Source organism: Spermophilus citellus, assembly GCF_964194105.1.
Source record: "Spermophilus citellus genome assembly, chromosome: 7".
In the NCBI taxonomy this organism is placed as follows: Eukaryota; Metazoa; Chordata; class Mammalia; order Rodentia; family Sciuridae; genus Spermophilus; species Spermophilus citellus.
The window spans coordinates 107,025,678-107,040,528 of NC_138188.1; the positions used below are offsets into that span (position 1 = coordinate 107,025,678).

The window sequence follows — 14,851 nt, forward strand, 5'->3', positions numbered from 1 at the left end:
ATATATGAGACTCACACGCTGCTTAAAAAGCTGAACAATAGCTGGGCATGGTGACAGTAATCTCAGTGTCATAAAAATGTCAGCTATATTGTCCCTTCCCTTTCCTCTAACTCCATGGCAAAAGAGTTTGACCATATTCCATTTCTTGTCTAGACTTTTTTTTTTTTTTAATTTAAGACTTCTTTTTTCCTTCAAATCTTCTCTTGAATGTGAAGGTGTATGTTACGAGTAGCAGGAGCAATGGGGCAAAGGGTTTGGTCAGCAAGGCATAAGAGTGTTAAGTAGACTATTGAGAAAAGATGAACAAAAGAACAAATGGAAGGAAAACAAGAAAGTACTCGTCACTAAAATCAGAATCAGAGTATTAGGACTGAAAGTATGTATGTATATGTTCAATCCAACACAAAGATTTGTCTTACCAGGTGCTGAAGAAATACGTGTGGAATTTAAATTCATCTCTTGATTTTATGGGAGAAGACATGGAATTCCACCAAAGTTATATATTTCCTAGGGTCATTTACTAGCTGGTTATAGAACTGAGCTGGAACCCAGGTCCTCTGATCCCCAACCAATTTCTTTGCTATAAGAAGATACTACATTGACTTTTTCCCCCAGTACCTAGAAAAGGGTAGGTATCAAGTGTTGAGCTCAGTTGTGTCCAGTGGCACTTATTATGTCTATTAACAAGTGGCAAGCTAGTAGTAGAGCACATATTTTGGAGTCTGACCTGGGTCTAAATTTTAGTTGTGTCTGTTGGTACTTGGGCAAGTTTCTTAATCTTTCCAAGCGTAAGCTTTTATATTTCAATAAACGGGGAAAACAATTGACATTATTGTTTTCACATTATTGTTATGACAATCAAATGAGCCAAGGCTATAGTAAGTATTTAGTTTTGTATGAGGCATAAATCAGGGGATTCAGTAAATATTTGTGAAATAAATAAATGGCAACTATTACTGTATTTGATCTCTCTCGTGGAGGATTAACAAAACTTTTAAGTAATGTCAGCTTACCTTTTAGAGCGTTTTATGCTTTACAGAGATCTGTTTTTATTGCCATAGTGAAATTGCTATTTGGCTAATTTCTTCCTGTCTTGGTAAATGCCTGCTTCATATACCTCACATTATCTTAATTGTTTTAAATTCCAGATTAATCCATGGAGGACAGATGTTAAATGGACTGGCAGGTCCAACTGTAATGAATGCTGCACCATTCCTCTCCACAACCTGGTTTTCTGCGGATGAACGGGCCACTGCCACAGCGATTGCTTCCATGCTCAGTTATCTGGGTGGGGCATGTGCATTTTTAGTTGGACCTCTTGTTGTTCCAGCTCCCAATGGGACTTCACCTCTTCTTACTGCAGAGAGCAGCAGGGCTCATATTAAAGACAGCATTGAGACTGTGTTGTATGCAGGTAATTTGAAGTCTTTTCCTGTTTATACTTTAGTCTACTCTTTGTATACCAGATCACCTCAAATGAAATAGTTAGAAGGACTGACATATGCTAATGCACATAATGTGCTTTCATTGTTTTATAATATGGAGATGCCTATTTAAAACCTACAGCCTTCCTGGGAAGTTACTAAATTTAACATATATTCTTGATACACAGTAGATCTTTCTTAATTTTACTCTTTACATTTGTTTACAGTGAAGTATTACATAACACATATTCTAATGTCTTTTCTAAATATCATACCCAGTTTGTAAAACTACACATCATGGTTGACTACAAACATTTGTCAAGCATAATTGGTAGCTTTTAAACCCATTTTCTCCCTTGCAATTTTCCCATTATTTGTCCTGTTCTCAATCATATTAACCTTGATTGCCTGTAGTTTGTTTGCTTGTTTCTTTTCAAACAGATGTCACTGTGTTACCCAGGCTGGACTTAAGCCATCTTCCCACCTCACCTTGCTAAGATCTAGAACCTAGGCATGCATTGCCATGACCTAGATTATTCTTCTCTCTCTCTCTCTCTCTCTCTCTCTCTCTCTCTCTCTCTCTCTATTAATTAGGGATATAGACTTTTCCAAAACATTCTCTTTGGACCTTTTTGTTTCTGAAGTTGAGTCCCAGGCCACCCTATTACAGTACCCTATAGATCTTCTTAAATCTGTTCTATTTTCTAGCTGTTTATTGGTTTTTTTTTTGCATAAAGAATACTTCTTATAAGAGTTTGCTATATAACAATCACTGTGCTAAGCAGTAGGAATTGTTGAGATCAATGAGGAGACAATTATAATACAAATAAAGCTATACAGAGATAGGAAGACTAATTTACCTGGGTTTGGAGAGAAGTTGAAGAGTCAAAGAAGGCTTCACCAAGATGTAATAATTCAGAAAAATTAGGAATTTTATAGGAGTTCACTGACTAGTCAGGTAGGCCAGGGTATTCTATATAGGGAGAATGGCACTGCAAAGTCAGAGAAGGTATGCGAGAGCTCAGCATGTCCAGGACACTACATATAATTTAATATAGCTGTAGTGGTGTGAATTTGTGTTTGAGTATTTGGTAGCAAGTGGTAGGAAATGAAGCTGGAAAGACAAGGGAACAGATTATGCCAAGCTTTGTCTTAACTTGTATATGCACTTATGAATTTAACAAACATTTTGAGCTCCTGTGTATTTGTCATTGTGCTAGGCACTGAGGTGGATATGGTTCCTGGTCCAACAGACCTTTTGATATCCTGAAGAATACAGAGAGGCAAATAAATAGTTGTAGAACAGAATGCTGGGCATTAGTTGCTCTAACAGCTTGAAGGAGATGTGCCTAGCTCACATTTTGGTTGTGAAGTAATTTCCTAGAGATGCAGCATCCAAGGTTTCCAAGGGATGAGACTTAACCAAATAGAGTGAGCAGAAGGAAGAATAAAATAGAACCATGAAGAAGAAGCCCAATGAAGTGACAGAACCTGGTACATTCAAGCTACTGAAAGCCCAGAATGGCTTAGATCTGGTAAGAATAGTGATAGGAGAAACTAGAGAGGGAAGCCAGGACATGAGACCTCAAGCAGGGGTAAAGAAAAGGTTTGAAGTTCACCATGGTGTAGGCAAAGACCACACTCTGAAGTTTACATCAGATTTACATTTCAAAATCTGGTATTTCTTCTAAAGAATAAAACTGAAAGTAGGGGTAGTGGCAGTATAGAAAGTATTTAACCCTTGTTGTCTACAGACTCCTCTCCTTTTGAAGAAAAAAACTGAAAATGTAAAACTACATACATACACAAGGAAACCTAAAAACAGAAAACGTAAGTTTTAAAACTTCATGTTAGTAATATCATTCATTTCATTGAAAACCTAAGCCATGATTGTATCTTTTAAATATCTGAGTTTTAGACACCATTAGGCGTGTATTAATGCCCTGCATTTACCTGGTTCAGGGCTCCCATGCAGTCAGGAGGAAGCCCTTGCTCACAGCTTCCAGTCACTTCCTCAGTGCTTTCACACCTTTTCAGTCTCCCAGTCTGCCTTTCTGAAATATTGCCCCATGAATCTTCAGTATGTTAAAAATACTTTTGCTAGAATTGCTGCCTCAAATAGTTAGAGAATCTTAAATTATTCTAGGTAAGAGCACATAAGAAAATTAAGCTACAGACCAAGATCTCTTAGGAATATAGACACAAAGGTCTTAGACAAAATACTAGCAAACCAAATCCATCAGCTTATAAAAAGTATGGTATACCATGATCAAGTAGGATTCATCCCAGAAATACAGGATTGACTTAACATTCAAAACCCAATTAATGTTATATGTCATATCAATAGAATACAGGGGGAAATGTGCTCATATGAAATGATAAAGAAAAAGCTTTTACAGATCCAGTGTCCTTTCAAAATAAAACAATCAACAAACTAGGAATAGACAGACATTCCCTCAACCTAATAAAAAATATACAAAAAACACAAATGCAGTATATTTAATTATCAGATACTGAAAGCAGACCCCTAAGATCAGAAACAAGACAAGCATGTCCACTCTTAGCACCTCTGTTTATCATTGTGTTGGAGGTTCTACCCAATATCACTGGGCAAGAAAAAAGAAATTTAAATGTAACCAGGTTGGAAAGAAAGGAGGGGGAAAAAAGGAAATTTGTGAAAAATACATGATTTTAAATATAGAAAAATTATCTGGAATTCACTACCAAACTGTTAGATCTAAAAGATGAGTTCAGCAAGATTTTACAAGATTAATGTGTAAAATCGATTGATTGTACATTAGCAATGATCAACCCAAACATGAAATTAGGAAAATAATTTATAATACTATCAATAATATAATATATTTAGGAGTAAATTTAACAAATCTATAGCCTACTCTAAAGACTACAAAACAGCATTGAAAGAAATTAAAGGTCTTCAAAATAGAAAGTCATCCCATGTTCATGGGTTGGAAAGCTTAATACTGAAAAAATATTCTCAAATTTATCTACAAACTTGGTGCACCCCTATTAAAATCCCAGCTGCCTTTGTTGCAGAAATTGATGGAAATGCAAGGGACCAGGAATAGCCAAAACAATCTTGAAAAAGGTGTTGGACAACTCATGTTTCTCAATTTTAAAACTGAGACAGGAGGATCGAGAATTCAAAGCCAGCCTCAGCAACTTAATGATCCCCCAAGCAACTCAACAAGACCGTGTCTCTAAAAAAAAATTTTTTTTAAAGTCTGGGGACACTGGGGAAGAATAGTATTACCTTAGATTAGGTAAGAGCACATAAGAAGGGTTAAGGAGGGGATGTGGGGGTAGGAAAGACTGTAGAATGAAACAAACATATTACTGTATGTACATGTGTGACTATATGACCAATGATTCTGCAACATGTACACTCAGAAAAATGAGAAATTTTGTCCCATCTATGTATGATAAATCAAAGTGCATAAATGCATTCTGTCATGTATAACTAATTAAAACAAATTAAAAAATTAAAAAAAATAAAAATCTTATGACTCATCTTTCCATTTAAAAATAAGAAAGGGCTGGGAATGTAGCTAAGTGGTTAAGTGCCCCTGGGTTCAATCCCTGGTACAAAAATAAATAAATACCTAATTCAAGTACAAAACTAATCAAGACAGCATGGTATTGACAATTATAAAAAGTATAGTACTGATTCATGCTCCAACATGGATGACCCTTGAAAACATGCTGATTGAAAGATGCCACTCACAAAAGACTGGATATTCTATGATTACTTAAATGAAATATCCTAATACTCAAGTCCGTAAAGACTAAAAATAGGTTAGTGATTGTCTAGAGCTGGGAGATTTGGAATTAATGGGTTATAGGGTTTCTTTAGGAGATGATCAAAAAATTCTAAAATTGAGCTGGGCATAGTGGCACATGCCTATAATCCCAGTGGCTCGGGAGGCTGTTGCAGGAGAATTGAGTTTAAAGCCAGTCTCAGCAAAAGGGAGGTGCTAAGCAACTCAGTGAGACCCTGTCTCTAAATAAAATACAAATTAGGAGCTGGGGATGTGACTCAGTGGTCAGGTGCCCCTGAGTTCAATCCCAGATACCTGCCCTCCCCCAAATTCTAAAATTATAATGGTTGTACTGTTATATAAATGTACTAAAAAACATTGGACTGTGTACTTTAATGTGTGAATCGTATTTTATATGAATTATATCCCATGAAATTGTTTACAAAAATGTCTATAGAAAGATGGTCAATGAGGCTGGGGTTGTGGCTCAGTGGTGGAGTGCTTGCCTACATGTGTGAGGCACTGGGTTCGATCCTCAGCACCATATTAAAAAAATAAATAAAATGAAGGTATTGTGTCCATATACAACTAAAAACATATTTAAAAAAAGAAAGATGGTCAAAGAATATGAATGAGGATATCACAGAAGAACAAATACAAATAACTAATAAGTATATTCAAGATGCTCAGTGTTACTAATAATTAAAAGAAAGAACTGTAAGGTAAAATAACTCATTAACTTTTTGTTGCTCTTTAGATTGACAAAGAATAAAGAGATTGAGAATTCCAAAAAAATTTAACAATCTTGTCTTTCAGAATTAGGAATCTATAAATTTACAATTGAATTAACTAAAATGATATATGGTTAAGTGTCTTATAGAATTATTGTCCCTTTTCCTAAGAAAATATCCCTAGAAATAGAATTATCCAACAGAAAAGACCCCTAGAAACCACTAAGTCAACTCCCTTTACTGGGATTCACTTGTGTTGCTAGTCAGTTAATGGCACGGATGAGTCTGTCATCTAAGTTTCCAGCATTTTTATTAATGCTGTGCTTTTCTACTTAAAATTGGGCACAGGTAACAAAATCTGTGCTGTGGAGGGAAGAATTGAGAGTCCTAAGAACTTTCCCTTTTATAATGAGGCCAAACTAGTATGGTTTGACTGTTCATTTTACTTCTGATTAATATTTAGCTAGACTTATTAAAATACTCATTAAATATTTTTATTTAGCTAAGCTTGTCCTTTAATTTGCTGCCTCTTGGTTTCTTTTTTTCTTTTAATATTTTTAGGTATAGATGGACACATACCTTTATTTTGTTTATTTAATTTTTTTATGTGGTGCTGGGGATCGAATCCAGTGCCTCATGCATAGAGCAAGCGCTGTATCACTGAGCCACAACCCCAGCCCCTGGTTTCTTATTTTTGGATGCTTTCTTGTCTTGTTCAATTTTCCTGTACTGTCTATAAATTGGATCTGTCCTACATATGGATCAGAAATCCTATCCTTGATCAAACAAATGTTCTATTCTATTTTTGCCAAATTTCTTTCATATTCTTTCTTTCTGAGTACCATACTTATAGACAACCATGTTAGACCTCTTTTATAGTAAGATGTTGTTGGTTTGAATGAGATTTCTCTGTAGAGTAACAATTGTGTATTCCCTTGATCTTTTTGACTATGTGCTGTGTCGTTGGACTACCATGCTTCTTTATTTATAGCCTGACTTCTTACCTGTGACCTGCTGAACTTTGTACATATCTGTCTTTCCCACTAGACTGAGCTATCTTGGCTAGGTACTATATTTTGCCTATCTTTATATATCTAGGACTTATTTGATGCTCAGTAAATATTCATTAAATAAATAAATACTTGAAGTATTCAACTTTTTGTGTCACTGGTTAACACCTTACTAATTTTTTTTCTTTCAGAATTTGGAGTTGTCTGCTTAATATTCTCTGCAACACTAGCTTATTTCCCACCCAGGCCTCCTCTTCCTCCCAGTGTTGCTGCAGCTAGCCAGAGGCTAAGTTATCGACGCAGCTTTTGTAGGCTATTAAGGTAAATATACTTGTGGTCATTGGGTGGTAGTGACTGGCACCTCACTATAATTCCATTTTTTTAAAAGATAATTTGAGATAGTAATTTTCAGCAACCATTAATCAGTTTATAATTAATAAAATACTCATTAAATATTTTTATTTCCTATGAGAAATCTATCTTGAAAAATCACCCAAAGCAAAACCTCTCTAATTTTTGCCTATCTACATACTACCTATAGTGTTATTTATTTACTGTGTTTAAAATCAAATCTTTTTTTAAGTAATTTTCTTTTATAAAGAAACTTATACTGGGGGCTGGGGATATAGCTCACTTGGTAGAGTGCTTGCCTTGCATGGCAAGGCCCTGGGTTCATCCCCTGCACCACCAAAAAAAAAGAAAAATAGAATTTTATACAGTAGTGTCCATGAAAGTATGGGTTTATGTATTTATTATGTTTTTCTAATATGGAGATTATTTTATTCATTATGTATTCGTCAATGCAAAATGAATAAAATAAACAATATTATTCCTGTATTACCTAAAGTCTTCTCATGTGCCACCAGTAGGATCACACTTTAATAAACTTATTAATGTATTTTTTTATTTTATTGGCATAACTTAAATGTAGTTAGGTAAATTCTACCCTTGAAAGCTCAAATGATTTGATTCTTAAAAGCTAAATTTGATTCTTGGGAGGCATAGAACATCACCATTGATTATGATTTGTAGTTGCACTTTTGAACTTACTTTCAGAAATCAGCAGCTCTGTCTGGTTGGTTCTTTCTTTCCCCTCAGATGGTAAATTCCTCTATAATACTACTATCCAATATAGGAATATAGGAATATAATTTGATCCACAATGAGAATATGAATATAATTTGAATCACATATATAATCTTTAATTTTTCTAGTAGTCTCCTTTTAAAAAGATAGAGACAAATAAAGATAATGTGTAGCATATTGTACTCAATCCACTATATCTAAAACATCTTTTTAACATGTAATCAATATTAATGATTGAGATATTTGACATTCTCATATTCACACAATACTCTAATATCCAGTGTGTATTTTTCCCTTACAGCACATTTCAATTTGGACACTAAATTTTTATTGGAGTATTTGATATATATTTGGATGTCATTAAATTTACAATTGAAAAGTATTCATTGAACAGATTTTCCCATTTTGCACTAAATTGAAAATAAGTAATTACATTTTAAAATTTGAATTAACACAACTTTGATATTATAGAATAGTCTCAAATTCTATAGACAGTTGTTCAGAGCTTAATTGAAGATCTGTCACTTCTGTAGGATATAGTTTTTTCCTCATAATTTTTAACAAAATTTCCATAGCTTAAATAACATTTTCCATTGAGAAATGGTTTTCTTTTTGTATAAAAATCCAAACCATTTTATAGCTTACCAAAATTATAAGCTCAAATCTGTTAAAAATTTGTTTTAGAATGTTTGTTGGACATTTAATTCTGATTTCCAGCAACTAATTTTCTTAATACTTTTTTGACTGTTGAAAAGAAACTTCTTATGCATTTGCTGAGAATGTCTCTCTTTTTATGTTTTTATTAGTGCATTATAATTATACATAATACTAGGGCTCATTGTGACATATTAATATGTAACATAATTTGCTCCATATCCTTCCCTCGTACCTATCCCTTTTCCTGCCCTCTTCCCTGCCCCAACCCTCTTTCTCTACACTACTAGTCTACCTTCCATTTATTTTTTAAATTGATGCATTATAATTATACATAAAAATAGGGTTCATTGTGCTATATTCATACATGCATGCACATAGCATAATTTGGTTGTTCTATATCTAACATAGATAGATATAGATACACACATGCACACACATATAAAATGGCTCTTAATATCGTCCACTTAAGTAACTTAAATATTTTTTCTCACATCAGACATTTCATTTTGTTCTGCTTCAGCAAATTGCAATTGTCATTCATGGTGAAATTTCAACATGGCTTTTTCCATTCTATTCTTATATTTTCTTTCTACGTGAAATATTCAATTGAGCAAATTATAAAGTCATATTAGTGTGTATGAAAAAATAATTGGAACTGAATCAGTTCATTGACACCAGGGAGATCAGTGGTGTGTAATGACACTAGAAAACTCGGGTGCCAATGTGCTCACTCTGCCTTATGTATTGCAGCTGGTAAAGTGAAACATAGTTCTACTACAAAATGCAGTTTGGGGGGCTGGTAATGTAGCTCAGTGGCAGAGCACTTGTCTAGTGTTACAAAGCCCTGATTTTGCCAACACCACAAAAAATAAAATAATTTAAAAAAAAAAGATTTTTTAGTGGAAAAATACTTTTTAATCCCTGTTTTAAAACTTAGACTTAAATTAGGCAAGATGAGCTCAAATTTTAAAATTTCTCCTCAGTTACCCTAGCCACATTTCATTATTTTTCAAACTTTGGTTCATAGCTAAATGATTTGGTGAGTTGACCATTACTTTTTTAAAACAAAGTGGAGTGGAACACAAGAAATAATTTTTTTTCTTTTTAGAGGTATCAGGGATTAAGCTCAGGGGCACTTGACCACTGAGTCATGACCCCAGCCCTTTTTTGTATTTGATTTTTAAACAGGGTCTCACTGAGCTGCTTAGTGCCTTGTTTTACTGAGGCTGGCTTTGAACTCTCCATCCTCCTGCCTCAGCCTCCTGAGCTGCTGGGATTACAGGTGTACACTACCTCACCCAGCACAGAATAGAAAATATTGTATCACATGTAGTAAGAATATTTTTTGTGAGACTTTTGTTTCTGTATATAATGGGTAAGTCACAAAGTAAAAATAAATTTCTTATTCTGGCATACACTAAGAAGCTTTGAAAACCATTTCTCTATACCACCTGATACATTGCCTTCAACATAATAGACAAAAGAAAAATGTTAGTTAAGTTGAATTATGGTCAGTAATATACATTTGTAAAATGAGATTTTAAAATGGTTATTAAGAAAAACACACTATTTAACTAAATTTTTTCCATGCAAAGCCAGCAGCAGAAGTTTGATACAGTAGATAAAGCTAGAGAGTTAGATGGTAGTCATATAATAGTAACTTCGAACTAATAATTTTGAACTATTCTGTGGGAAATAGGAGTCAATAAAGGCTTTTAAACTTACTCAATTAGATACAAAATTTTTCTGACACAGAAGGAACAATAAATTATCCCTCTGACCACAGTATACGTGTGTTGGCTTCTAATTATCCAAGAATCAAGATCCTCATTCTGTGTTTGAACCTAAAGTATAATATCTTTCTGCTCCATAAAAAACCTTTTTCACCAATGCCTGACCTACCTTTCTCTCTTCCCATTTGGTCTGTAACTTCTCCATTGCTACCTCTGCATCCTCCAGAGGAGGTCTGTGGGCCTGCCTTGCCCCAGTTCCCTTATCTATAGTATTAATTTTCCCTGAACTTTTCAAAGAACTTCCTGAATTAATTAAAATAACTGCCTCTCTAAATTTGACACATGACAGTAGAGTATTTTGACAAGAAAGAAAAACCATCAACAAGTATGCTCCATGTTTTTCACCACAATTATTTATTTAATGCCCATATGATTCCCTTCTCTTAATATGCTTTTAATCTGTATAACCTAATGTAAGTATTCCTTTCCCTTTTTATGTTGGTGTCATGTTTGATGATAGTTGGGTTTTGCCTTTTTTTTTTTTTATTGATTATTTAAAGCATTACATAGTTCATGATATATCATCTTTCATACATTTGACTCAAATTGTGTTTTGAACTCCCATTTTCACCCCAAATACAGATTGCAGAATCACATCTGTTACATATTCACATTTTTACCTAATGCCATATTAGTGACTGTTGTATTCTGCTACCTTTCCTATCCCCTACTATCCCCCCTCCCCTCCCCTCCCCTCCCATCTTCCCTCTCTACCTCCCCTGCTGTTGTTCAATTCTCTCCCTCTTTTTCCTTCCCCCTTGCCCCTCATAACCTCTTATAATTTTATGTATCATTGAAGGTCTCCTACCATTTCCATGTGCTTTCCCTTCTCTCCCCGTTTCTCTCCCCCCATTCGTCTTTGTTTACTGTAGTCTTTTCCTCATGCTCTTCCTTCCTGTTCTGTTCTTAGTTGTTCTCATTATATCAAAGCAGACATTTGGCATTTGTTTTTTAGGGCTTGGCTAGCTTCACTTAGCATAATCTGTTCTAATGCCATCCATTTCCCTGCAAATTCTATGATTTTGTCATTTCTTAGTGCTGCATAATACTCCATTGTGTATATATGCCACATTTTTTTTATCCATTTTGCCTTTTAAACTTTAAGAGAAGAGCATTAAGTTGAACATGTTCTTTATTTCAGGGCACATAAACACATTTATTCATTTATTTTTCATTCACTCTTTTGTTTATATCTCCTACTCCCATCCCACTCCCTCTACCAGGCCACTTCTCAAATGCCTTTATGTGCATCTCTTTTGTCTTTTTATATGCAATATATGTATTGTTTAGTATGGATCTATGTTTAATTTATTTAAATAATGGCATATTTTATATATCATTCCATTTTAATTTTTTCATTAAGCATTATATGGATTTTTTTTACTTTCTATTTTGAAATGTATGATAATATACAAGGTAGAATAGCATAACCCCATATGCCCATTAGCCAATGTCTGTTATCAAATTGTGCAGCAAATTTTATTCTATCTCTGCCTACCCTCTTCCCCTCTTCTTTGGAATATCCAGGTATATTTCAGTATGTACAATATATTTTTAAAATACAAGGATCCTTTTAGCATAAATATAGTGCCATTATCTTCCCTAAAAATTTTTTAATAATAATTGGCTAATACCAAATCAGTATTTAAATTTCCTATTATCTCATAAGTTTTGTTAACAGTTTGAGTCAAGATACAGAGTAGGTCCACATATTGCATTTGGTTCAAATGCCTTAAAATCTAAAGATTTCCTTTCCACTTCTCTCTCTCTCTTTTTTCATTATAACTTATTTGTTGAGGAGCTAGCTTTTTCACCCCCACAGTCTGGATTTTGTTGCTTGTCTCCTTGTGTAGTTTAACATGTTCCTCTGTCCTTTGTGTTTCCTGTAAATTGTTAGCCAGACCTATCTTCTGATTCCGGTTTAGTTTTTGATCTTCATGTGGACTGTTAGCAGATGAGGCTCCCTTCTTCCATGAGGAGGTATATGAGTTCTGCATAGTGATATGAGCTCTCTATTTTGAAATAGGTCCCCCCCCCCTGCTCTATTTGCATCTAGTTCTTTGTACTCCGTGATGTTAGTCTATCCCCCTATTCCCACTGTATACCCAGATTGCGGGCAGTTTACTGCAGTGACACCCTCATACTTGAAACACAAAACCTGAGAATTTCCTTGGAAAGTGACCCTGCAACAGGATTACAAGGTCATAGCATAGTCCAAGCTTAATTTTCTTGGTATTGCCATATTGGTCTCAAAGATGCCTGCTGAACTTGACATTATCCATTGTTCTAATTTTTAGCATTCTAAGATATAAACTAATATATCCCTTGTTTAATTTGCATTTTGTGACCATTAATAGGTTTCAAACTCTCTGTATGTGATTGTTTCATGTTACTGTAAACTTTTGTTCATAGCCTCTGCCCATTTCTTAATCAGAATTTATCTTTTTCTTAATAATTTACATATTTTAGATATAAATTCCTTGTTGTTCCTCAAAATTTCCAATATCTACTCCCAATCTGTAATCTGCATGATAATTTTGTTCATGGATTCCTTAATTAATTTCTTGGTTTTATCTTTCACATTTAGGCTTTCAATCCATCTAGAATCCACGTTAATATATGATGCTAACTAATGATGTAGGAGTCCCCCCAACCATAAATAAACTAGCACCACTTACTAAACATATTTAGCTTTTTGATTTGCAGTACTATCTTTATCATATATCGAATTTCTGTGTCTTAGCTCTCAGTTCTTCATTGTTCTTTTTATTATTGAGTCAATACTACTCTGTTTTTATTACTTTGGTTGAAGTTTATTGTCATATCTGATAGGAGAAGGGATCTCTCTTTCATCTTTTTTTTTTTTTTAATGGATGACTTAGCTTTTTAAAGAGCCTTTATTCTTGCATGTAAATTCTGGAGCAATTTCTTGATTTTCTAGGAAAACTACTACTGGAATTTTAATTGTGATTGCATTGAGTTCATAGATTAATTTGCATTGAATTGACAATATGAACTGTCTTTCTATCTATCTAGATTGTCTCAGTGACCTTCATTATTTTTTTATTTTATTTTTTTAAAACTTTATTTGTTCTTTTTAGATACACATGACAGTAGAGTGTATTTTGACATATTTATACATGAAATATATCTTATTCTAATTAGAATCCTAGTCTGTGGTGATACATGATATGGAGATTCATTGTGGTGTATTCATATATGTTCACAGAAAAGTTGTGTCAGATTCATTCCCTGTCTTTCCTATTCCAATCCCACTTCCCTTCTCTTCGTTTCCCTTTATCTAATCCACTGGATTTCTATTCTTCCCCTCCGCACCCCTTGTCATGTGTTAGCATCCATATATCAGAGAGAACATTCAATCTTTGGTTTTGGGGGACTGTTTTTTTCTTTTGCATGATAGTCTCCAGATTCATCCATTAACCAACAAAAATCATAAAGTCATTCTTTTTTTGTGACTAAGTAATATTCCATTGTGAATATATAGTGTGTTTTCTTTTTTAATCAATTTTTTAATATTTTATTTTTTAAAAGTTTGTTCTAATTAGTTATACATGACAGTAGAATGCCTTTTGACACATTGTACACCAATGGAGCACAACTTCTCATTCTTCTGGCTGCACATGGTATAGTCACACCAGTAGTATAATCATACATGTATGATTAAGATAATAATGTCTGTCTCGTTCTACTGTCCTTCCCATCCCCACAGCCCCACCCCTCCCCTCAGTCCCTTCTGCACATTCCAAACTTCCTTCATTCTTCCCTAACCCCTCCCCACTATGGATCAGCATCTGCTTATCAGAGAAAATATTTGGCCTTTGGTTTTTGGAGATAGGCTTATTTCACTTAGTATGATATTCTCTAGTTCCATCCATTTACCTGCAAATGCCATAATTTCATTCTTCTTTAAGGCTGAGCAAAATTCCATTGTGTATATGTACCACATTTTCTTTATCCATTCATCTGTTGAAGGGCATCTAGGTTAGTTCCATAGTTTAGCTATTGTGAATTGAGCTGCTATAAATATTGATGTGGATGTGTCACTGTAGTATGCTGATTTTAAGTCCTTTGGGTATAAACCGAGGATTGGGATAGCTGCTGGGTCAAATGGTGGATCCATTCCCAGTTTTACAAGGATTTTCTATACTTTTTTCCAGATCGGTTGCACTAATTTGCAGTCCCACCAGCAATGTTTGAGTGTACCCTTTTCCCCTCATCCTGAACATATTTATTGTTACTGTATTCTTTTTGTTGTTGTTGTTTTGTTTTATTGATTTTATTTTTTTAAATACATGACAGCGGAATGCATTACAGTTCTTATTACACATATAGAGTACAGTTTTTGATATC

The 14,851-nt window shown here is 34.2% G+C and overlaps 1 protein-coding gene across 3 annotated transcripts in view; it reads left to right on the top strand.

The window, feature by feature from the left end:
* The window catches only part of SLC49A4 (solute carrier family 49 member 4), a 130,074-nt gene that overhangs the window by 46,612 nt on the left and 68,611 nt on the right, over positions 1-14,851 (top strand). For all 3 annotated transcript variants that reach the window (XM_081302822.1, XM_081302821.1, XM_081302823.1), the window contains exons 3-4: positions 1,149-1,414; positions 7,136-7,265. In XM_081302822.1, coding sequence (XP_081158948.1) covers positions 1,149-1,414; positions 7,136-7,265 — 396 coding nt within the window. The remainder of the gene's footprint in view (positions 1-1,148; positions 1,415-7,135; positions 7,266-14,851) is intronic.